A 25,865-nucleotide genomic window follows, 5' to 3' on the forward strand; every position below is an offset into this window, starting at 1 on the left:
TCTACTATACCGCTTCTCCTGCCGCCCCACAGGGATTCTCACCATCACTGATGATGTTTCCCAAGCCCAGTCTATAGTTTTGCCTTTATTTCTCATCTCTATAGTCAGGTTTTGTTCCACTTATCACAAAAACATATTAAGTGCCTTTCCTATCCTTCAGGGCTACTTTCTTAGCTAAAGCAACTGTTGTCTCCTACAAAAAACCTACAGCAATGATCCCCTAACTTATCTCTGTGTCTACACTCTATTTCTCCAAGCATCTGAGTAGTGTTCTAAAACATGGCCTTACTGCCGCCCAGTTTTCCCCACACTGCAGTGCTCGCTCTAGTATCCACTACTCTTTACCATGCTTGCCTTCTTTACATATACTGTCATGCTAAATTAGCTTTTCCTGCCTCAGGGCCTTTGTACTTGGTCTTCTTTTGGGCTAGGGATGGTCAGCCTCAGTTTATCACTTGGCTGACCACTTTGAAAATCTTTTCAGAAAGGTTTCCTGTATGTTCAATCTAAAGTAGTTATCTCCTCTCCCTGTAGCTCTTCATTGCATCACCACATTTTATTGCCTTTGCATAGTTATCTTTATGTGATATTATGTTTATTCATTCATTGACCAACACTGCTTATTCTTGTCCATTATGACAAACAGAGGGACATGCTTTGTGCATTTCTGCAGGCACAGTAGATATTTGTAATATTTGTTAATTGAAAAGCGTTCAAGGTTGGATAGAATATGGTTAATAGAAGTGTTAGCAATGAGAAAGTAGATGCTGGGAAGATGGCTGGAGAAGGGTAAAGTACAGATATACTAGAAGGAGTAAGAGGTATGCATGCTTGGATAGATAGGTGGATGAAAGGACTGATGGGGAGGAAATGCATGGAATGACTTATATGTATATATAAAGGCAGATGAATAAAATAAGCGGAAGGAAGGATAGAAAAAAGATAGTTGGATAAAAAGAGAAAATGAAAGGGTGGAAGAAAGCATGAATAGATGGAAAATGACACAGATGTTAAATCAATAAATTTGTGTTTGAAAAGCATAGTCGCTTAGCTTCATCCCTGAGCACACCTTTTGGCTCTTGTAAACCTTGCTTTCCCTAACTGTAAAACTTGGATTCTACCAGTCTCCAAGATTTATTGTAAGGACTAAAGAAAAATAAAGTTATGCATATAAATGGCCAGGTATACAGAAATGTATAATAAATTACCACTTATTCCTTTAAAAACTGATTAAAGAATGTAGCTGACATGTCTTTTCTGAAGCCCTTATTATCTGCTTTACATATAGGCAGTAGATGCTAATGACTTAACTGACTGTAATGGAAAGAATTCCCACTCAGTCAACTGAGAGATCATAGGCAGTAGTAAGATATGGGTAGGATGTTATTTTTCTACAAAAGACATTCCTTCAGAAGTCATTTGCACAAAAGCACTCTTAGGAACCAGGTGATTCATTTTAATGGCCTTGCATTTCCTGAAAACTAGTATATACAAAACTTACGGAAACCCAACGACTGTGTATGATGAGACCCTTCCCTTTTGCAATTTACTTAGTCTATGTGGTTGGTGTTGTGAGTGCTCATGTGCGTATATGTCTGTTTACAGGTATGTGTGTGTACATGCATACACACACTGTAAATGTATGCTTGTGTGTGAAAAAGTACTTCTTCATAGCAAGGTGAGGTCTTCCTCAAGCAATCCTTCCCTTGCCTTCCAGCCACATTCCAGGTCATATTCTGGCCCCAGGAACCCCTTGATCTGGTCCTGGCCCTAAAAATCATTCATAATTAAGAGAGAGAGAGAGAAAAAAAAAAGTCATGTCTTATGTTGCTTCCTTCTCCTCTAAGCAGCAGCAGGGAAAGTAGAGGGCTTGGGGGGGGGGCGGGTGGGCAGAGGAAGCAGACTGGAACCTAGGATTTTGATTGAGAGACCCCATTATCCACACTCAAAAAAATAACTGAATCTTTTCCTTTTTTATCTTGACCAATCTCATTTCACGCTCCACAAGAGGGAGACAGGGAGGGAGAGAGGAAGCCTGGGCCAGGAGGGAGAGAGGAGTCAGTATTCTGTATTTTCAACGCTGCATTAAGCACATCGCCACGGTAACCGGGCAGCAACAAGTGCCAGCTCAGCAGGTTCCCAGGGAGCAAAGCCTCCACTCCTTGCTCCCTCCTCTCTCTCAGCCTAAGAGAACTCAGCCCACCTGCCTGTGCACAGGGTGCCCAGAGTGGGTGGGTGGCTGGCTGGCAAAGATTAACCCCTGCCAAGGGGAAGCAGGCTTGGTGGACTAGGGCCAAATCTTTAGGGTCAGAGCCAGGGAAGTTGGAAGAGGGTGGGTATTAGGGGTCACACATGGCCTGAGTTCAGAGCCCTTCCCTAAACCTTCATGCCCTTATTCCTTGGGCAGAGGAAATGGTTCTGTTCTAACCATCTATCCATCCCTGAAGCTTTCCTACAGTGCTCCTAAAAGACTGGGACTTTCCCAAAGAAACTGTCATTGCTCTACTCATTTGTCCAGACCCTGAAATCCTGAGTCATCATTAGATCACAGTGGCAGACAGACATCAAATGGACCGCCAAACAAAATTCCAGGACAATCCACTCATTCCAAATGAGTGTGAAGAAGGACTGTTATCTCATACTCTGTGGTATCCTCAAAGTAGTTAGAACCTGGGCCCTATTCATCACTGAGTGAGTGTGGAATGCAAAGGAATATGTATTTCATCATCATCATGTTCACTATCACCACCATCATCTTCACCATCATTATCATTCAAATTCAGGTTTTACTGAAGAGGTAAACTGAGATTCATCTGATTTGATGTAAACCACATGAAGCCAGGGGTTGGCTCATGTTTATCTCACAGTGTTGCTGCATTCTCTTCCTCTTTGATGCAGTGGAAGAGGAGGAGGTAGGGAAGCTTGGTGTGAGCACAGGTCTGTCTACATGGAGATCTAGGGAGAAGAATACTAAGATGAGAGGCATCAAGGAGCTAAGATGGCAGTGGGGATTTTCTCTAGGTGCTTATATGAAGGTTGACCCATCCTTTAGTTAAGCCATCCTTTAGCGTCCTTTCAGAAGCCTATGAGTGGGACACAATCTATCTTTTGTCACCTATCGTCTCTTTATTCCTTCGACACTTCCCTTTTGCAATGCTTATGCCCATTCCCTCAACCCTTACCTGCCACCATGCCTGCAATAGCAGAAGAGGCATAGCTTCCCTGTCCACTGGTGGGGATGTGAGGTGGGTATCCAGGCAGCGTGGGCCCCACCATCTCTCGACCTGGTAAAAGACACCAAAGAGTCATTAGTTGCTGTATAGGTGGATCCCATTCTTACTGTCCCACCCTCCTGAGGCTCAGCAAGTCTCTCCTCAGCCAGTACTGCTGAAACCATGGACATTCTCCAAGACTCCTTCCTCTTTCCTCTGAGCCCAGGTTCTTGTTTCCTCTGGAGGGTAGAGGCTCACTAAGCAAGGTGCTCTTACAACTGTAGTCCTACTTTGTTCTTCCTTCCCTAGTAGCTTTCTTTTCACAAATACTATTATATTGCAGCACAAAAATGTCCAAGTATTAGGTGCCAGGGTGGTGTCCTTAGTCTTTATCTCCCTGCCCAGCACAGTATCTTGCACAAATGGACTAAATAAATACACAAGAACAACGGACTTAGTGCATCACTTTCACCCAGCTTTCAAAGGAATGAAACAACTAGGCCTTGTGAAATAAAGTAGATGGGGATCCATCACTGTTCTTTTGGGGATATGAGGCAGACATTGCTAATCAACCAGAGAGGAAGCTCCTACTGATTGGCCTGGACTTCCAGGTAGCTATAATTAATCAGAATAGTAACAACATGAAACATGTTGACTATTCCAACATAACAGGAAACACCACTAAGAGATTGCTAACTTCTACACATGATCATAAAAGGCATTCTTATCAACTATACTTCTTTAAAAATCGGTTTTTAGTATGTTTCATCCTTGTTCTATCTCTGTTCATCTGTGATTTTTGTCATGCCTACATCCTAGTGACACCAAGGCATTCCTTTGACGCTCCATCTCCTTGGATCTGTCTTTCCTTCACACCAGGAAGTGAAAGCTCCCTTTTTGGGAGCCTTCACCTAACCTGTTGATGCTCTTCCCATCTGCCCCTGCCCAATAACCAGAATCCTTTGACTGATTGCCTCTCATCACCCCTGTTCTGTGGGTACAGACCAGAATCTACATATCCTGGTTTTCTGAGGTCTATCCATATGATGACCACTGACTCAGAATATTTATTAACAATGGTCATTCCACTCTTAAAATGCTCCAATGTGAATAATGAATTATTTTGGAAAACTATTTCTTAGTGATGTTGGTAGAATCCCATCTCAGTGGTCCTGACATTACTTACTGGTAGATTCTTTGTTGTGCAGCTCTCCTGTACATTACAGGGCATTGAGCGGAACCCCTGGCCTCTACCAACCTGATTCCAGTACAATTTCCCACCCACTATGACAACTCAAAGTATCTCCAGACTTTGCTGTATGTTCCCAATATGAAGGAATAAGGATATAAAAATCACTCCTGGTAGAGAGACCATAGTGTTAGATGATAGCCATTTGGCCCTAGTACTTTCTGCCACCTTTCTAGGGTTGTCTGTGAGCCCTGTCAACCAACTCACCAGACCTATCTTCTCTATGTCACAGATTGTTCCTTCTTCCACTAATGCCCTCTCAGATCTAAACCTCTTAAAGGGGTACCTTATTAGTGATAACATATGGGAAAATACATACAATGAAACCCTATGGATTTTCAGCCGCACAGTGACTAATTCTTTCTGACCCATGAGAACATTTGTTTTTTCATTCAAGAAGTACTTATTGAGAAAGTCCTAAGGGCTAGTCATGTGGGGACTTAGCAGACAGAGAGACAGACACAGAGAGAGAGGAGAGGAGAGCTTGGCAGTGAGTTGAGATGGACCTTAGACTAAGATGGGCTTTAGGGCCAACCCAGCAAACAACACCTACACATTCAAGTTCTGCCCTTTTTCCAGAGAAAAGGGGCTAAGAATCAGAGGGCTAGGAATACACATCCTGCTTTTATGGCTTCCTATTTGCCTGTAGACCAGCCAAATAGGAGTTGTGTGGAATGTGAGTGGCTGTACACGCACTAATCCTACAACTCCGAGGTTATCAGTATAATTTAATCTGTTGCCTCATGCTCTGGGTAGACACTGATTGGTGCAACTTTCACATATTAGAAATGAAATTCTTGCAGAAAAACACCCTGGCAGAAACAAGCTATTAGTGTTTATTATTAAAAATAGCATTAGGATTTTTTGACACCAGAACACTAGGCTCAAACTAATCTGTCTTTATTCAGCATCTAGCTCTAGATGATACTGGACTAAACACGTGGTTTCTGTTCACCTGACATAAGGGCAGAAGAACAAAGGAAAGGCTGGAAATGTGCGGGGGAGGTGCAGTCGGGCATGGACTTTGGCATATTTAGAATAGGGAATAAACAGAAGATTTACCCAAAATGAACTTTGAATTTCATATAAAGGAGTTGTCCCCTTGCGCCCCCTGTGTGAAGCCCCTGGCTAAGCACTGGAAAGTGATGTGGGTCTATCCAGGAAGGGGAGCAGGGTGATGGGCAGCAGGGTAGTAGGAATGGAAGAGGGGTGGCTGACTCAGGCTTCATGCTTCTGCCTTTCTTCTTTCTTACCTATTAGTGGGAGGGAGGGAAGAAGCAAGAAAGGGGGGAAAAGGAAGAGAGGAAGAGAGTTAGAGGAAAAAGAACTAGAGGGAGGGTAGAAGAAAGGAGAGAGGAAGGGGGAGGGGAATGGGGAGGAGGGACAGACAGACAGAGATTTTAAAACTGAGACTAAATACTAGATCCAGGAAAGACTATGAACAAATTACTTAATTTCTCTGAACTACAGTCTCCCTATCTGCCACACACGGATATAATTCAGAGGAGAACCTGTGACTTGGGCTCACCTTACTCTTGGCTGGCGGGGACATCTTGGCATACTGTGGGGACGATTTTAAGGCAGGTTGCATACTTCCCATGAATTAAAGTTTTGGCTCTCTGGCCATCTACTTGCTAAAGCTAGTCTTGTTCCTTGGGCCCTTTCTGGCACTGTCCCTTGCCCTTCTGGCCATCTTCTGCCACCTGAACCTATAGCTTCTTCATCTCAGCTGTCTACTACACAATGTTCCTGGACACATACTTCAGGTCACAGTTTAACCCATGATCTCTCTCTTTGGGGCCTCACCTCATGAATGCTAGTGCTTGCAAAAGAATTCACTGGTCTCTGTCCCTCTACTCAGGGATTTTAATCTTCATTTCTCTTCAGTTACCTAATTTTCTCTCAGCAAGAAAGATTTGAGAATCAATAGTTCAAACAGCTCACTGAAGACTTCCCCTAATAAAACCTGGCCCTCCTGGAAAGACAAAGTTTTTTCTAGGACACCAGCCTAACCAAACTGTGCCTTAATAGACTGTCTTAACTGCTCCACAAAAACTCTCTTTCATTTTTTATTCAAAAATATGTATTTACTCGTGTATTTTATGTATATGGGGTTTTGTACATCCTTACACCATAAGAGAACCAAACAACAACAACAACAAAAAGAATCTTGAACAATCCAAGAAACAAAACAAAAGAAGCCACCAGCTGGAGGTGCTCCCTTTTGGTCAGACACACCCTCTTACCCATTCTCTTTCAAAGACTCTTCATAATAAATTTATCCTTGCTGTCTAATTCCAAATCCTTTGCATTCCAATAGACTTCCAGTGGGGGCCTCTTTTAAAAATGTTGACTTAGGCATCAACATAGGTTGGCTGGCTACAAAGTGGAATTCTCTAGGAAAATTCTGGTACCACAGAATTCTTGGTCAATATTCTAATTAGAGGTAGAGAGCAGGAACAGAAAGCCATTAGCTAGAGGAAGGAATCTAGAGGGTAGAGGTGATTTGAGACTATTTCATTTGACCCCTTTGATGTCTGCCCTCTGTGTAACCCCTTTTCAATGCCTTATCTTGTTCTGATAGCAAGGAGAATTTATGGCAACCCAGAAATCTCTTTGGCAAGACTAAATATATTTTTTTACAAAAGAATGGAGGAGGATACTGGGCTCCTTGATGATAAAAGACTAGCTGCAGCTTTCCCATCAGCTGAGCTGTAGTCAGCCTCACAAGAGCAAGAACAAGGATGTCCTTGATGTCACTGTCATGACCGGGGCATGGGGATCAATGGGAAAGGGATGGGGGTGTTCTAGGAACAGTAGCTAAGTCTCATTCTTTCTCAAGTCTCTAATGTTTCTGGCTGGCCAGAAAAAAACCAGGGCTCAGGGGGGTCATTCTGGAGACAGTACTCACAGAACCCTCAGGCTAAGAGGATCACTCAGTACAGAAGTCTGTGAGGTAGGTAAAAATGTTTGAGCAGGTGACAATGGCTTCTTAGGCAAGAAGAAAAATGGAGGGGATTAGGGAGATCCATGCAGGATTGAGTTTAGCTAATTTCAGAATGAAAACTCCTTGACTCTTCCTTCTCCCCTCCCTTCCTGCAGCATATCTTGGGAGAGATTTGCTCTCTGCTCCTTTCTCCTTCTCTCAGATTTACCTCATTCCTGGATGGATAGGTTACAGTTCTCAGGCTCTTAAGCTCATTTCTAACATTCCTCCACCCTACCATGTTCTCTCAAGACCATGAGGGCTCAGCCAAGGGACAGGTATTTAGGTCAGGCCAGGCCTTAGGTGGGAAGTCTCTGAGGAGGTCTGCACTGATCCCCTGCTAAGTATTAGCACTCATCTACTTTGTCCTTAAGATGAAGATCTGGGCTTGCCTCTCCAAACTACAGTCTTTACTTGTTTCTTGTTCTTAAATACATGGACTCCCAGATCCCATAAGCCTGCTCACTCTTAGGGCCTTTGCCTCTATACTGAATTTTTCACATTGTGGCCAGCCATTCAAGGAGTGGGGCATCACCTGGCTGAGGATGAACTAAACTACATCTTTGGTTACCTAATGCCTTGGTGACCACCTGGGATCTGCTGTCAGCTGTTTTAGTCCATGGACTGGATGACCTCCTAGTCCTACACCTGACTTGGACAGTGGGCATGTCCATTAAATTAGCACACAGAAACTGGAAGCATCAGTCCTGATCATGTGTTTACAGGGATACTTCCAATGCTAGAAAGGTGAAAGGATAGGAGAGAGTGTGGGCTATAAAGTGAGGGAGTTCACCCTGGGCTGTTGTAACTATAATATATACTATAGCTCATGTCTGTGATGACTTCTCTATACTTACTGTCTGTCCTCTCTCAGCCAAGTCTTCAGCTCAAACAATAATGGAAGAACTGCTCTGAATCACGTGCCCTTACCCTCAGCCACATCGTTTACCTGCTTCCTGGCCTCCTATTCCAATGAGATAGACACGTGTGCCCTGTTGTGCAACCTGCATGCTCCCACAGTAAACAAGCCATTTCTTTCTCTCTTCCACTCCCCACTCCTTGTTCTCTGGCTGACAGAATTTCACTCAGCTCACAGGTTTGTGCATTTTAATCACTTTGCTCAAAACAAATGACCCATCTCTGCTGATTTCACCCTTTTGAAAATTCAAACTCCAAGTCAACACTCTTTTCCTTTCTTCCACTGCCTCTCTGCCCTTACATTGTCCATATCCATTACAACGATACATGGATGGAGAAGGGAAAAAATACCAGTTGTCAGACAGACTGAAAATGCTGTCGCTTATAAGAAAGTACGTTTTGGTTTAGGTCACAGGCCCTTTAGAACCTCTGAGCCAGTGGTCACACTGCTGTGGTTTCTCAGGCCTGCAGGAGGCAGCACTCAGATGGAACCAGTCTGCTGCTCTGGTTGGGACACCTGGAGCTGGTGAAGACTTTCATCTTAAATTGCAAGAGAGGTCTACAATATTGAAAAACTACTGGTCCAGATGGCCTTGACTGTCCAACTCTGGCTTGTCTCTGGGCTGTGTCTCCCTGTTTCATCTCTGATTTAACCTCTCAAGACGATAGGGCCAGAGAGCTGAAAACAGGCAGGCATGTTCTCTGTCACTTACTATCTATATTCAGTGGAGATGGCTCTCTCACACAGTAGTCTTCCAATGCCCAACTGGAAACTAGCTCTCTTCCTTTCTTGGTTCTGGGACACCCTCCCCCCCAGTCCCTGTGTCAACAGTCAGTCAGATATCTGAAGACTTTAAAGTGGCTCTGCCTGTGCCCAAATCAAACCTTGACTCCTTCAGACATTTGTTCAGACATTGACTGGTTAGGAAGATGCTTTCTTTGGAAGATCCAGTTGGGATTAGATGTATAGGGCATCAGCCCTTGCTCTGTTCTGGAGACTGTGGGCTGTTTCTTTTTCAGGATACAAGAGGTTTGCTCCAGATGTCCCTAACCTACTTCAGGCTTTAAGCCTTAGAGCAAGCACCTCAACACCTCCAACTGTGAAGCTGTGCAGTCACCAAAACTAAGGCAATGAGAGATGCTCCAGCGCCCATCGATGGTGCTGCCACTCCCCTGGGTGGGAAGATCGTCACAAATGGTGACTCAACATTCCTTTTCAGGAAGTTGATCCAGAAATTGGTTCAAGAGTCTTTTTTCCTCCACATTTTGTCTTTATTTCTTTCTTGAATCTATACAAAAGGTTCACATTTTACAGCCCCTAGCACTTTTGGAGTGATGTTTCCCACTTGCTAGCACCGACAAAGTGGCTATTTCTGACTCTTGACTTCTCCAACAGGGAGAGAACCATGTGCTTGATAAATTAGAGAATAAGGCGGCGATGGGCTAGATTTGGACTAAAGATGGGATTAGCCTCAGACCAGAGGACTTTGGTCTGAGGGGATTTAAGGACCTCCCTCCCCCCACGACATCTCCAGAGCCCAGGGCCTCCCTGTCATACCTGAGAGGAGGGCCTGGCCCGGGAACTGCCCATACACGGAGGCAGCATGGGGAAAGGCATTGAAGGGTGGGACCGAGGCACCTGCTGGGCCCCCAGAGCCGGCTTGCTGCAGATCCAAAAAGGCGGAGCTAGATAAAGAGGAAGGGGTGGAGCTAGAACTGGAGAGCTCTGGGGTTTCCTGCTTTATGGCGAAGGGTGAATGAGGATCTGCCGGAGGGAGGGAGACAACAAGGAGAAAGGGGTGTGAGATGATGAGGCGGGAACATGCACAAACCAAGCCATGAGATGGGGCAAGGGTATGGGGACAGGCAGGCCTGGATGCTGTAGGAGGAGTCTAGGATGGGGAGCCATGGCTACACAGTGTTCCTCAGGTGGAATGAGATGGAGTAGCTGGAGGCTCTACCTCCCTGTTGTGCCTTCTGCCAGTATAGATGGATGGAAAGATTAAAGTATGTGTGCGCTCCGCCCCTCCCTGCAAGGGCAAGTGAGGAGATGCAGAGGGGCCAAAGACTGAAGGCACCAACCCTTTGCTCCACTTTGAGGCCCAGTCAGCATTGCCTACTTCTCCTTTCCAGGCCAGTACCCCAACACCTTCCTCCTGCCAGCCAGACGCCTTGCCTTCCCCTGCCCCAAGCCCATCCTGACCCTCAGAGTAGAGTCCAGATGGTTCAGGAGCCTCTAAGCATCCTACCTGCCACCACAGGGTAGGTCTGATGAGTCGAGAGGTTGCGTCCCAGAGGTGTACTAGAAGGCGTCAGGGTGGCCTTCCCATCATCCAGGGCACTGTTGAGTAAGGGCAGTGGGTACAGCCCCTGGAGAACAAAGGGAAGTCAGCAGGGATAGAGCAAGGCCCCAGAGCAAGCCTGTCTTCCTACTGATCATACTGTCTGTCTCTGGAGTGGGTAACACTAGTCTAGGAAAAAGCTCCCTTGCTCGATGTACCATTGCTCTCTCTTAGCTCAACATGGCAAGTTCCCCCACTCAAAGCCCTGGAACTTTCCCAGGACCTGGCTTAGGGCTCTCCTTTCCAAGTTCCAGAATTCAAGCCCACTGGTGCCAAGGAAACTCAGGTATTTGATGGAGAGTGGCCCTCAGAGGATCCTATCCTGACTGGGTGCTGGTCTCCTTCCTATTTCTTCACATAGGGCTGGATCTGATAGCAGGTGAGGATGCTCAGAATCTTTCAGTAATAATTGATTCCTGCTTAGGAAATGCAAATTCAGCTGAAGACTCAAACCCTCTCCTGTGAGGTGGAGTGAGGATTCAGGCTCTGGGGTTCCTGCTATCAATGGCGGCCCTAAACTGATGACAGTGATCACTTCTTACACTTGCAGAGAGCTCACAGCTGGACTCTGCTGCTGTCGTTCTTATTGAGCAACCCAGTGATACAAACCAGCAAGACTATGCCACATTTACATTACACACGCAGATAGAAACATTTAGCTCCATGTGACAGATTCATAAGACTCATTTTGTTTCAAAAGACTCATTTTGTTCTATCAAGTACTTGGTGTTATGCTCAGTAAGAGTTTCAACTCCACTGGTGTTACCTGGTATAAGCATGTTTATGGCCTAAGGCATTCCTTAAGAAAATAATTTGTTAGGCTATAGTTTGTTAGGCTAAAGGCATGAATGAGTATAGCCCACCTTCCTTTCGGCTCTCTGCTGTCCTTCCCCCAAAATACACAACACACATACACTCCACACATACACAGGCCACACATTCCACAAAGCACTATTTGAACTGGTGTACAAGACTGGAATCAAGGAATGGTCCATAGTTATATAACCGCTCTGATGAAGACAACTGTTTTCAGTAATTTCCATTGAGCTCAGTTCTCCAAGGAGTCACAAAACTTGCTGGTTGCATGCAGGGCACTTTTGGAAGCTGCAGTCAATTCTGGAGGCCACCAGGGCACCATCAGCACATAGCAGCAATTACTGACTAAATGGCACTTTGGTTCTATTTTTCCGAGGGGGCCTAGTTAGAGGCAGGGTGGAGTTGCTCAGAGCTAGACTCTAATGAAATTGAACAAAATATCTAATTTTTAGTGAGTGCAAAAAAAATGGTTTGAAATGCCTGTGAATGTGTTGATTTGACAGCAAAATACTCACTCAAAATCAAGTTTCTGTTCTAAACCCAGGCCAAAGAGAAAAGTAAAGCTATATAGTTAAAGAAAGTGGTGTTGCATTCAATATCTTAAACATGCTAATGATGACTAGAATTTTTTTCTGACCTTAAACTTGAATTGGGGACAGGAGGGCATAATGATTCCAAACTGAAACAATCTACATGCTTGCTCATCCAGGCACAGAAGGTTTGTGTCTTTGGAGGTAAGATAAAAACAGGTACTTATGCCTGCTCTCAGATGGGACAAAGATACACACTTCTTGTCTGGGAAATCAACAAGGGTGGAAGTGACCTCATTTCTCATTGCAGTGTCACCCCCAGGTGTTGTTAGAAATCTGTGTACTCTGCAGTCCCCCCTGGGCCCCAGCTTTTTTGGCTTTGTTTGTCTTTTTGTGTGGCTCCTGTCCCCTCTGGGTCCTTTTATATCCCCCTTCCTCCATAAGATTCCCTGCACTCTGTCCAAAATTTGGCTGTGAGTCTCTGCATCTGCTTTGATCCCCTGCTAGTCTGTGCTTGCCTCCAGTCCTGTTCCATCTCTTCTACTACTTCCAGTGTCTAATCTGTTTTCCCTTTGAATGTAGATTTTTAGTATGTTTATCCTATATAATAGGGCTAATATTCACTTATAAGTGAGTATATACCATGTGTGTCTTTTTGCTTCTGGGATACCTCACTCAGGATGATCTTTTCCAGTTCCACCCATTTGCCTGCAAATTTCATGATTTCCTTGTTTTTAATAGCTGAGTAGTATTCCATTGTGAAAATGTATCACAATGTCTGTATCCATTCTTCAGTTGAGGGACATCTAGGTTGTCTCCAGATTTTGGCTATTATGAATAAAGCTGCTACAAACATGATTGAGCAAATGTCCTTGTTGTATGGTTGAGCATCTTTCAGATATATGCCCAGGGGTGGTATAGCTAGGTCTTGAGGTAGCACTATTCCCAGTTTTTTGAGAAAGTGCCAAATTGATTTCCAAAGTGGTTGTACAAGTTTACATTCCCACCAGCAGTGGAGGACCATGCATGCAGAGAACCTAGACCCCTTGCTCAGATGTAGCTCATAGACAGCTTTGTCTCCATGTGGGTTCCCTAGTAAGAGGAGAAAACACAGTCTGACATGACCTCAGTTGCCTGCTCCTTGATCACTTCTCCCTGGTGGGGTGACCTAGCCAGCCCACAGAGGAAGAGGATCCAGGTAGTCCTGATTGGGACCTGATAGGCTAGGGTCACACGGTAAGAGAGGAGGACTTCCCCTATGAGTGGACTAGGGAAGAGGGATAGAGGAGAAAGAGGGAGGGAGGGTGGGACTGGAAGGAGATGGAGGGGACTATGACTGGGATACAAAGTGAATAAATTTTAAATAATAATAATAAACACAAAAAAGGAAAATAAATCTGGGTACTCTTCCTCTGTATTTTAAGTCTACCACCACGTGAATCAACAGAATAAGAGAGAATGTTTTAAAGACAGACCAAGAATGTGGCAGTTACTAACTCTTTCCATAGTGGTTAAAACAATACACCTATTATCACGGCTTGCTGAACAGCTGTGCTTGCTGAGTATTCTTGCCAAGCAACACTTTATTTAAAATAACAATTACTCAGTCTTATGCAGTAGATTCTAGATTCTAGACCCCCCTTTTCTCTTTCTTCCTTTCTTGTTTATCTATCTATCTATCTATCTATCTATCTATCTATCTATCTATCTATTTATTTGAGACAGGGTTTTATCTTGCATAGCCTTGGCTGTCCTGGACTCACTTTGTAGACCAGACTGGCTTTGAACTCACAGAGATCTGCTTGCCTCTGCCTCCCCGAGTTCTGGGATTATAGGTACACACAGAAGCGCCAGGCTAGACCCCTATTCTTTGTTTGTTTGTTTGTTTGTTTGTTTGTTTGTTTGTTTTCAGCTTTTAGGAATGTTATTTTCCTTCCACCAAAAGAAATAAGGTTAGACCCCTATTCTTTCTTTTTCCTTTTTTATTTATTTATTTATTACAATTTATTCACTTTGTATCCCAACTGTAGCCCCATCCTTGTCCCCTCCTAACCCTACCCTCCTTCTCTCCCTACCTCATCTCCTCCCATGCCCCTTCCCCAGTCCACTGATAGTGGAGGTCCTCCTCCCCTTCCATCTGACCCTAGCCTATCAGATCTCATCAGGACTGTCTTTCATAGTCTTCCTCTGTGGCCTGGTAAGGCTGCTCCCCCTTAGGGGAAGGTGATCAAAGAGCCAGCCACTGAGTTCATGTCAGAGACAGTCCCTGTTCCACTTACTAGGGTGTCTGTTTGGAGACTGAGTTTCCGGCTACAGCTGTGCAAGGGCTGTAGGTTATCTCCATGAATGGTCCTTGGTTGGAGTATCAGTCTCAGAAAAGACCCACACGCCCAGATTTGTTGGTTCTGTTTTTCTTGTGGAGCTCCAGACCCTTCCAGGTCTTTCTATCTCCTGCTTCTTTCATAAGATTCCCTGCACTCTACCCAAAGTTTGGCTGAGAGTCTCAGTATCTTCTTTAATACTCTGCTGGGTAGAGTCTTTCAGAGGCCCTCTGTGGTAGGCTCCTGTCTTGCTCCTTATTTTCACCTTCTTCCGATGTCTATCCAGTTTGCCTTTCTGAATGAAAAATGAGCATCTTACCCAGGGTCCTCCTTCTTGATTAGCTTCTTTAGGTGTATAGATTTTAGTATGATTATCCTATATTATATGTCTAATATCCACTTACAAGTGAGTATATACCAAGTGTGTGCTTCTGGGATAGCTCACTCAGGATGATCTTTTCCAGTTCCCACCATTTTCCTACAAATTTCATGATTTCCTTGTTTTTAATAGCTGAGTAGTATTCCACTGTGTAAATGTACCACAATTTCTGTATCCATTCCTCAGTTGAGGGACATCTGGGTTGTTTACAGACATGGTTATTACAAATAAAGCTGCTACAAACATGGTTGAGCAAATGTCCTTGTTGTATACTTGAGCATCTTTTGGATATATGCCTAGGCATGGTATAGCTGGATCTTGAGGCAGCACTCTTCGTAATTGAGAAAGTGCCAAATTGATTTCCAAAGTGGTTGTACAAGTTTACATTCCCACAAGCAATGGAGGAGGGTTCTAGACCCCCTATTGTTAAAGTTAAGAAAAAGTCAAGGCTCGGAGAGTTCAAACAGATCTGGTGCACTTTAATCCCTGCACCCAGAAGGCAAATGGAGTGAGTTCAAGGCCAGCATGGTCTACAAAGCGACTTTCAGGACAGCCAAGGCTACACAGAGAAACCCTGTCTGGAACCCCCCACACACACACACACATACAACCTCACCCCCCTAAAAAAACAACAACAAAAAGAGCATCCATGGAATCAAGAGTGGGTTATTCCATATGAATCAAACTAGGGCTGGAATCCCTCAGCCATCCGTTCCCGAGTCCTCCCAATCTCCAGGCCCTGAGTTATCCTCATACAAACTGAAAAGCTAGGCTTTGTGGTCACTAAGTCTCCTGTAGTTCTAACAGTCTTTCATCCTAAGATCCTCCATGCACATCCACCAGCACGGCACAGGGGCTCTCTAACCAAACAGGGTCCTTTGGAGGACTTATGGATGAAGCCAGGAAATGGCTCTGGGACCTAGTGGATACCCAGGGTTTCCTCAGTAGGACTTCATTATTCTCCAAAGGTAGCTCGTTGCATTTTCCATGCACATTGCATTTTCCAGCTTACCACCATAGAATAAGCTTCCTGCAGGCTCACCACTTGCCTTCTGTTGCCATGCTCTGATTATCAGCTGTGCACCCAGGCCCTCTCCCTGGGATTGCTGATAGCTGATTTTGTCTACAACATTCACAGCTGTCATAGCCAAGGCTGATAAAAATCACTGACGCATATTGCCTACCCAGCTGTGGGGGTTGGCACAGGGCCAGCAGCCCAGCCATTCATTGGCAATGTTTCAACTGCTTGTTAGCATCATCATCATCATACTCAGGTCTTAAAGGTGTACTTGTAGGCTTTCCCCAAGCCGAGAAGAGTGATAGGCCATACCCCCAAAGAGTTTCCTGGGCTGTTTGACTAGATAGGATGGAAGAGACAGACACTGGAAGCATTGATAGATAATGTTAAATGTCTCTCAGTGCTTGTTAGCATTATGGGACATTTGTTGCCCTCACTATGGGAATGTTCATATCTCTGTCTGCTTTTCACAGAAGCCATCCCATTGTAGTCCATGTGCTAAGATCCGGAGGGGGAAACTCCCTGTAGCTTGTGTTTTATCATTCTTGGTTTCTCAATTAAGTCATTGGTTCATTCATTTGATATACCTGGGTTGAATAGGTTTGTCAAATTAAAGTACTGGGTTTGGGATGCTACTCAAAGGGAGTTTGTCTAGTGTGTGTGAAGCCCTAAGTTTCTTCTCTATAACCACACAAAAGTAACATTAATAATAAATAATAAGGGTCTAGAGATGGGGGGTGTCTCAAGAGTCTGCCCTGTTCTTAAGTCTGTTGCCTTCACACCCTACTCATTAGATTATTAGGAAGCATTGTGAGAAGTGAATAGAAGCCATGTATGAGACAGGAAGGATGACAGGGACCAAAGGGGTAAATCATAGGTGAGAATTAGGGACAAATTCATGGAGAGGGTGATTGAGCTGAGCCATAGCCAGCTGGTATTTTTCCAGGTAGAGTAGTGAGAAGGAAGGCATTCTACAAGGAGGCACATGATGAATGAGGTTGGTGTGCTTCAGTACAGGAGTCACACAGAATCCTAGACTATGCAAAGGGAGAGACCAAAGGTGGGGCTAAGAGTGGTATTGAGGTGTGAACTTTAACTATAATTGTGGGCTTCTATTGTTGGAGAAAGCCACTGATGGCAAAAAGATGGCCCTACAAGCAAAAACTAGGTTCAAAGTTCTGATTTGGTGAGAAGAAGGAGGTCTGGAGGCATTTGGTAAATAAGGTGTACACGCAGCTAAATGCTGTATCAAATGGGTGCTCTTAGCCCATGGGAGCAATTTGCAGTTGTTTTTGATGACTAGAGAACATGCTTTACTCTGATCCTTGTCTGTTCTGCCTATCTCCTGCACCCCTTCTTACCTGCTCGCCTTTGGTGTGGCTTGGAGAGGCGTAGGCCTCTGGGTAGTGCTGCCGCTCAAATGGACACTCAAGTGGCTCAAGATGGTGCTGGCTGAAGGTGTCTGTACGGAGGTGCTTTCGAGGACCGCTGCTGCTGCTCTGTGAGTCGATGCTCAACCGACAGCTGTCCTGGTCACCTAGTGCCCCCAGGCAGGAAGAAAGCCTTCAGGAAACCCCTGTACTAAGCCATCAGACCAAAGTGGCCAAAGCAAAGGAGTAGATGGGCTGCAGAGGTGGGAACAGGACTAGCTAAGGGAGAGGAGCCAGGCTCCTGTGAATAGAGTCTCAGAGCCCTACCAAGTCTTGGGGCATGGAAGGAAAGGCTTTCCTTCCTATCAAAGCTTGAACAAAGTAGTCTCCTGTGTCTCATGCCGCCCACAGGTCCCCTGAGCACTCACTATCATCCATCTTTCTCTTGTTGTCACTGCCAGGCTGAGCAATTCCCAGAAGCCCGTTGATAGAGTAGGTAGAGCCCAAGGAATCCGACTGGGGTGACTCAGGGGGTGTTACAGCTGAGCTAGGGACTGCAAAGGAATAAGGAGAGGATCAGAAATAGGAGGCAATACTCCTCACAGCTCCTACCACCACCATGGATCCCAAGCAGCAGGCTATGTTGTGGACAGGGGCTCTGGAGAGCTAGAGTCCTTCACTCCAACTGCTTGCTGATGGAAAGGCTTTCTAGAATGGCATTTGTCTTAAGTGTGTCCATTTTCTCATGTTCCTATGAGTCTCCCATGAACATTAACGTAGACTTTGCCTCAGGGTAATAACTCAGTGCACACACAGGCTTATGAGCATTCGCATGTTCTTGTCTGTATCTGTATGGGTGTGTAGATTGGGTCTACATTCAAAGGTATCGGGACAGCCAAATCTCTGAACACTTACTCAGTGTGTGTCCTGGGCTCAGAGACTTGGTGGCCACGCAGCTCTCCATGGGGAGGTTGAAAGGTTGCTGCACTTTGGTTCGGATGATTCTATGAGGAAGCAGAAGGACCGTTAGAAAAAGATGAATCAGGAGCTATGGCAGTCCTGGTCCCACTCAACTTCATGACAACCCATTTAAATATCTTAAATGTGTCTCTAATTCTGAGTCCACAATCAAACACTGACCTCACCTCATTCTTCATACCTGCTTCTTCTGGTCCCATGTCATTATTAGAAACAGTTCTTTCAAGGCAGAAACATAGTTGCAGCTTAAAGAGGTCCTGTAGCTTTGACCTTGATAGGCTCCGCACAATTGATCCTGTTTTGTATCTCCTTGTTAAGATGTGAGTGTGTGCCACTGCTCTATTTCTCCAGTGGCCCAAAGTGGCCCACCCCACATACTCCCATTGATTCTCTCCTTCTAACCAGAGTGAGCTTCTTCAAATATAAATCAGCTTCTTGCTTAAAATATACCAGTGGCTGCCCACTGTGCATGGATCAAAGGCAGGAATAAGATACAGTGTCCAGAGGCTTCTTGGGGATAGTTTCTTCTGGCATCTTATACTCACTGTACTTCAGGCCTTTCTTGTCTCTTGACTAACTTTCTTTCATTTCCTATGCAAGCTCTCATTAACTACAGGATTTTGTATGCCATTTCAGAGTTCCTCCAGTATCCCTTTCCATCTAGTGAATTCCACTCTCTGCTTCTTAAGGAAAGGCTTTCGTGATTTCCCTAAAACAAGTTACCACAGGTTACCCCACTGCCATCAGGCTCCTAGCCTCAGCAGGACAAGTAGCTGTATTTTTGACATGTCTGTGTGGGTACTCTGTGTTACCATTAGACTGTAAACTTCACAAAGACAGGATTTTATGCTCTGGGAACTAATAGAGAGTAAATTGAATGAACTATGTGTGAATGAATGAGTAAATGACTGATGAAAGGGCAGTAAGCAATTGATTGAAAAAGTAAAACGAGTGACAGAGTACTCAATGAGAGCCAGGAACATATCTGCTCAAGAAATTTACAGAATGGAAGAGGATGCGGTGTTTGAGGAAGCAAACCAGATACAGCACAACTTAGTGTGGGGACTGACAGAGGTGCCACAAGAGAAGGCTGGAATGGTGACATGCCAGGCCTAGCACCTCCTGCCTGCTTCTCCAAAGGAAAGCCTCTCCCCAGACCCCCTAGTCTACCCAAGCCAGGCCCTTTGTGTTTCTTACAGGAATCTTCCAAAACTCTAGGGCCTAGGAGGATGCCAAGAACTGCTGTCTCTCACCTGTTGATGGAGCTGACACTGGGCACAGTGTCATTGTCACAAACACCTTCGGCCAGGAGCCGGTCCCGGATCTCCCAGGCAAACATGGTAGGGTTCTGCCGCTTATAGTCCCCGATTTTCTCCACCACCTTCGGGGTGGCCACCTTGGGCTTGGAGCCCCCTATCACTCCAGGCCGGATGCTGCCAGTCTCGTAGTACCTACTCCAATAGAGAACCCCCCAAAATTACCCGATAAGCAGGTGGGGCCTTTGAACACGGACCTGGTGTAAGCCTCTGTCCCCTCTGAGTCTCCCAAGGAGCGGTATGGGACTGAGACATGCTTCCAACCCCCAGCCCTGACCCCCACCACTCCTGCTCAGCTTCTATTTGCATCAGAAAACACACAAAGCTTTCCCTTGTAAGAAAGGATGTTTCAGAATTGACCCTGGAGAGTCACAGGTCTTCATGTTTTTCTCGTCCATCTTCTCTTAGCATGGTTGACCCTGCTCCTTTGTTCTCCTGGCCTCACTCAAGGAAGCCAGCTGGAGTCACTGAACCTTCTGATGTCTTGCTGGGCCACCTTTGCCTTGTCCAAGTCTGAGCCATCTCCCTCACCCTTTGCTCTCTGGTTTTCTACAAGGTTCCGTAGTTCAAGTTGAAGCTGCTTCTCTAGTCTAGCCTTACTTTGACTCCCTGGCCTGATTCAGCTCCTAAAGATGAACCTCCTCCTTCAGAACCTATCTGAAGCTAGCCATACTAGCTGGCTGATAGATGAGTGGCTTGATCAAGAGGCACTCTGGTTTTTGTCTTCTCTGGTCTCTTCTGCCAATGAATAAAACAAAGCCTGGGTCTTTTAAAACACCTTCGTCATTGGCACTCAAAGCTCTTATCTCTGGGACTCCACAATCACCTAAATAATACTCTGTCCTTGGCCCTAAGAAAAGGCAACTTTCCCTCTAGTAATTTCAGGAGGAGAGCCAGGGTTCTCTTTATATTCTAGCCCCTTTATCTCCCTGAAGCAAAGCTTCTCTTGAATGGGTCTGTGTGTCTGTGTGTCTGTGTACATTGCACTGGGGAATAAGGTAGACAGGACATGGAACTCTGAAATTCCCAAATTCTCTACTTAATATTTCTGATGGAAGGATCAAAGGCTTTGGTGTCCCTTGTCCTTCTGAAACTGTGCCCTGTGGCTCTCAGCTCCAACTGAAAATTAGAATCACTTGGGTGAAATGGAAGCTAATGTTATACATACATTTGAGTCCATTCCCTTTTATTGCTCTGTGTTGGAGCCTAGATCCTGGCTTTCTTATCTGTTGTTAGAGTTTAAAGTTTCCTGGTACAGACAGAGCTGGGAACTACCACACTGAGTCTTAAAGATCAATGGTTCCCAAGCCTCCATGTTTCTGAGTGTCATGCTTCCTGGTCATCTTACAAAAGCCACAGGTCTAGCTCAGGGGCTGATTTAATAGGGCTGGGCTGTAAATCTCATCAAATATTCTCACTACTTCTCTAACAGATACTCTGAAAGTTGTGGCTTGGGAAGCACAAAATCAGCTAGGTGCAGTGACACACAACTGTAATCCCAGCACTCGGGCAGACAGATCTCTGTAAGTTCGATGCCAGCCTGATCTACAAAGTGAGTCCAGGACAGCCAAGGCTACACAGAGAAACCCTGTCTCAAAAAAAAAAAAAACAAACAAAAAAAAAAACTATAATAAATACAAAAACAAACAAGCAAAATCAGATGGTACATGAGCCTGCAGCTGTGAGGTTGACCACAGAAGCAAACCTTACAGAAAAGGTGGTGTGTGGTGAAGTTCGTGCTTACCTGCCAAGGATCTTGCTTACACAGCCATGGCTGACACGAAGCTGGCGAGAGATATCACAGGGCCTTACACCCTGGTGGGCCAGGTCTACAATGCGTTGACGGACAACTTCCGGCAGGGGCCTGCCATTCACAAAGGCCCCTCCTAACTGATTCAGCCCTCCATGGCCTGAAAAGACAGCATTGTCAGGGACAGTTGTTAAACCAAGTGGTAAATGTTGGGTGAGAATTATTCTTGAGTATGAGTTCTGACCATTACTGGGTCATTATATGGTCAGGTCCTTTAGCTGTTCCTCTACTTGAATCCCTCAAAGATTCTACTTGAGTCTTACTCAAAAACACACCTTCTGGGAAGTGTTATAAGCTGCTTACCCCATCTGTCATGTGAAGGTTCAAAAGGAGCACATCACTCTTTGGGGACCCTTTAGATCTGCTCCATCTCACTCAGGAGCCCAGCCCTCTATGCCAAGTATCATCAGTGCCATCTTTCCCACATTCCCCTCCCTCTGCAGATGTGTAGGAATGGAGAATTCAGTTTTCTTAAGTTGATACTAGAGAAAATATCTCCCTTCTGCCTGAGTTTCCTTTTCTTTTAATTAAAATAAAGGTACAGGATGAAATAAGTGGTCTTTCCATTTGTATTGCTCCTCTTAAAACACAGAACCATATTTTATAACACAAACACAAAAGAAGCGAAGTAGTTTCTGGTTGAGATATGTCAGAATGGACTGAGCCGTCTGTGGCTATCTTGCCTAAGCAACCCCAAGTTATCTTCTCTCTTTCACAGATCAAAGAACTAAAACCACCAGGCTGAGAACTCATTTGGACACATCCCATGAGTTCAGTACCATTGTGTCAGGCTAGGGGTGGGGTGGGATAGTACAGTGCATGGCAAGCCAAGCCTGGGCTGTTTCCCTGACCTGGCTCCCACCGTTTGGACTAATTCTGTACTTCATTCCGACCATACACAGCTAGTCAGACCCTTATCTACTTAGTGCCTAGTGTGTGTCAGGTGCTTTACCATGTTCTGAAGCCCTAAGGTGAATAAATCCATCTGCATATTTGCACCCACCTCCAGGGCTTATCACAGTAGGAGCCTAGCCCAGCTAATTAACACTCCCCAGGATCTTTTCTGGAATCCCATGCTTAGAGCGGTAATTATTGAATCAATAGACCTGGCTCTGGTCAGAGAAGCACAGAAGGGTACTTAGAAAAGTCCAAGCTGAGACTCAAGGTAGGAAGTTCTAGATGAGAGAAAGGAGATCCTGTTTGAGCCATGCAAAGGTTTTGTACCTGCAAAGGTTTTGAGGCTATTAGATTTCTATTAGATTGCAATGGTTTTGACTCTAAGATCCATGGTGGGTTAATTTTAGGACTGAGATATACAATTTCCAAAATGAAGTCCATAAAAAGCGTTTTAGTAGCTTGACTCAATTGGTTCAGCTTATTCGAAGAGCAGCCAAGGATGCAAACAAAGCTTAGGGCTCCAATCACTGCTGCTTCAGGGTAGGTTCTTGATTGATGGCTGGAGCTGACCCTGTCTCTGCAATGACAGGTCATTGCCTAGACATGACTAGCATCTTTTCACACCCAGGGCGTGATCTAGTGACCTAGCTTAGGGTGGGGAAGTCTAAAAACTCTAGGGGTTGATGTGAAACACAATGGTCTAAGCCCAAATGCTTAGGGCCCGACTGAAGCTTACTGCACAGCAGCTGGTATTGTACAGGAGGGTTAGAAGTCACAGAGAGTCAGCCAGTAAGAAGGGAAAGTTGACACCAGGCCAGTGGGATCAGCTAACAATATTTATGAGCAAGTGGAAGAAGTGCCTTTGCTGGGCACACTGTGCCCATTATCACCCACTGACTTAGCACATGCAGAACCGCCTCTCAGTTTCTCCTCAGGGGCCCAAGATGTCTTCAGCAGAACAGATAATTTCCCTTAAAACAAACAAACAAACAAGGTCATGAGCCTCTGTCCTGGGCAATAAGTGAGGAGGAAAAGCCACTGGCTGTGCACCAAGCGTGAGGGACATGATGGTCCATCTTCCAGGACAGCTTCTCCCTGTCCTGTTGTAGTTCACCTGTCCTGATGAGTACTTTTCCATGGGTTAGATGAGTTGCAGGGACCTTCAGCCCAGCCCTGGCGGTAAGAAATATGGCTCTTACCTGCTCTTGAACTTGTTCCTCTGATCCCTCACTGGCCATACTGCTCTTTGTAGAAAAATTGCCCCTCACTTCCTCATTGATGCCTTTTGATTCTTTAGGGTCTAGACACTGAACACCAGGACACATAGGACAGCTATCCAAATGTAAAAGACTTTAGGTAGGCCTGCTTTGTCCCTATTTCCCAGAACTCTTGCTGCATGAAGCATAGATCTTTGTGCTAGAGTCTCTCTATCTGGAAGTCAGATTTCATAATTGCATATCTGTGTGTGTGTGTGTGTGTGTGTGTGTGTGTGTGTGTGTGTGTGTGTATTTTATAGACGTGGCACAAACTGAGCATTTTTCCTCAAAACAAAACAAGCACAAAATACTCCTGTAATTTTCCAATACAGGTAGTACAAACTAGGGTCCTAAATTATCCTAAAGGCTGACTCAGTATCCATAGAAACACAGATGCTCAGGTCCCTACTGAAGCTTACTATAGAGCAGTCAGCACATCTCTGGCCCCTGAACTGTGACTTCTCTAGGGCATTATTTTACTGGAGAAGAGCTTGGGTCAGATATTGGCTTTGACTCTGTCATATCATTTTAGTCACATCATTTAGGTGGATTTGGTTGTTTGTAACTATATGCTTGAAATGGAGTTTGACAGCATTTCTCATTGTACCAGCTAGTGTAAGCTAGTAACAACTGCAATGGGAAGGAGGAGGAGAAGCGTTTCATTAGCTGAAAGTCTTGATGTAAATATAAATGTTTTCATTATAACATTAATATGGTTGAATGCTACCACCCTGGCTTGGACCTAAAATTTGAACAAATGTGAACTGAAACACAACCAAAGTCACTTGTAGGGTTTATTGAATAAAAACCTATTGCATCCAATATCTTAAGTTTTTAAGTCAGTGGATTCAGGGTGGAACAAAGAATTTGTGTTTGTCAGAGACCCACAATTGTTCATTATGAAGAGAAGTAACTTTGGAGTGCTAAACGGAATATAAATATCCCTTCTTCCCCTCAAGGTACAGAGATCTGCACAGAAACGGAGTGGAAAGACTGTAAGAGCCAGAGGTGGTGGATGAATTCAAGGAAACAGTGTTTTCTGGACTCACCAAATCAGGTGCACATACAGACTCACAAAGATTGTGACAGAATGCACAAGACCTGCACAAGCACAAGCCATACAAAAGCCCAGCATGGAAGAGGGAAAGAAAACACCCTGGCTGAGGATCTGTTGATATTTGATTGCTGATAGGAGGGGAAAAGTTGGGTTGTTTTTTTAATGGTGTAACATCTGAGTCCACCTCTAGGAGTAGTCAGCCCAAACAAACTGGACACAATGGATTAGCTTGCATGCACAAACACACAAACACACAAAATGGAGGGTTGGTTGGATAGGGTGGTGGAGGATGATCTGGGAAGAGTTGGGGAAGTGGGATTAATATGATCAAGATTCACTGTAGGATAAATATACTGAAATCTATACACCTAAAGAAGATAAATAAGAAAGAAAACTCGGGTAAGATGACCAATCCTCACTTAGAAAGACAAATGGGATGGACATTGGATGTAGGAGAAAACAAGTAACAGGACAGGAGCCTACAGCAGAGGGCCTCTGAAAGACTCTACCTAGTAGTATATCAAAGCAGATATTAAGACTCATAACCAAACCTTTGACAGAGTGCAAGGAATCATATGAAAGAAGGGGGAGTTAGTAAGACCTGGAAGTACAGGAGCTCCACAAGGACCAAATATATCAGGGCACAGGGGTCTTTTCTGAAACTGTTTCTCCAACCAAGGACCATGTATGGATATAACCTAGAACCCCTGCTCAGATATAGCCCATGGTAGCTCAGTGTCCAAATTGGTTCTCTAATAAGGGGAACAGGGACTATTTCAGACATGAACTCAACAGCAAGCTCTTCGAACCACCTCCCCCCCCCAAGGGAGGAGCAGCCTTGCTAGGCCACAGAAGAGGACGTTGCAGCCAGGCCTGAAGAGACTTGATAAGCTAGGGTCAGATGGAAGGGGAGGAGGTCCTTCCTTATCAGTGGACTTGGAAAGGGGCAGGGAGAAGATGAGGGAGGGAGAGTGGGTTTGGGAGGGAAGGAGGGAGGGCGCTACGTCTGGGATACAAAGTAAATAACCTGTGATTAATATAAAAAATAAATAAATTAAAAAAATTCACTGTAGGAAATTCTCAAAGAATTTTTTTAAGTGTGTTTCAAAGAAACTTCCAGATTGTGTGAATGCTGATACTTTGGAACCACTGATTTATAGTGGGCATTGAGCAATGGCTAACAAAACAAACAAGATTATATTCTCTCTTTCTCCTGTCTTTTCCCAAGAATTGCAACTACTACATGTATTTAGTGACTTTCATCTCAATTCAACACATTAACAAAATGCTAATGGTGACTCAAGCACAAGGCCCTGTGTATGTAACCTTGAACAAGAAATGAATATTTATACCCTTTTTGGGAGACACAGCCAGATTAATTTGGAATCTCTGTGTTATGGTAGAAATCCC

General features: G+C 44.8%; 1 protein-coding gene across 3 annotated transcripts in view; it reads left to right on the forward strand.

Moving 5' to 3' along the window:
• Psd4 (pleckstrin and Sec7 domain containing 4) overlaps positions 1-25,412 on the forward strand; it is a 73,724-nt gene extending 48,312 nt beyond the window's left edge. For 2 of the 3 annotated variants that reach the window (XM_055600261.1, XM_055600262.1), the window contains exon 18: positions 24,358-25,412. In XM_055600261.1, the coding sequence (XP_055456236.1) occupies positions 24,358-24,397 (40 nt within the window). In that variant the 3' untranslated portion in view covers positions 24,398-25,412. Of the gene's footprint in view, positions 1-19,318; positions 19,353-24,357 lie in introns of those variants that run through there. The other variant, XM_055600263.1, reaches the window with a different exon arrangement.
• Positions 25,413-25,865: the final 453 nt, after the last annotated feature.

Source organism: Psammomys obesus, unplaced genomic scaffold, assembly GCF_907164565.1.
Source record: "Psammomys obesus unplaced genomic scaffold, mPsaObe1.curated_primary_1811, whole genome shotgun sequence".
Classification (NCBI taxonomy): domain Eukaryota; kingdom Metazoa; phylum Chordata; class Mammalia; order Rodentia; family Muridae; genus Psammomys; species Psammomys obesus.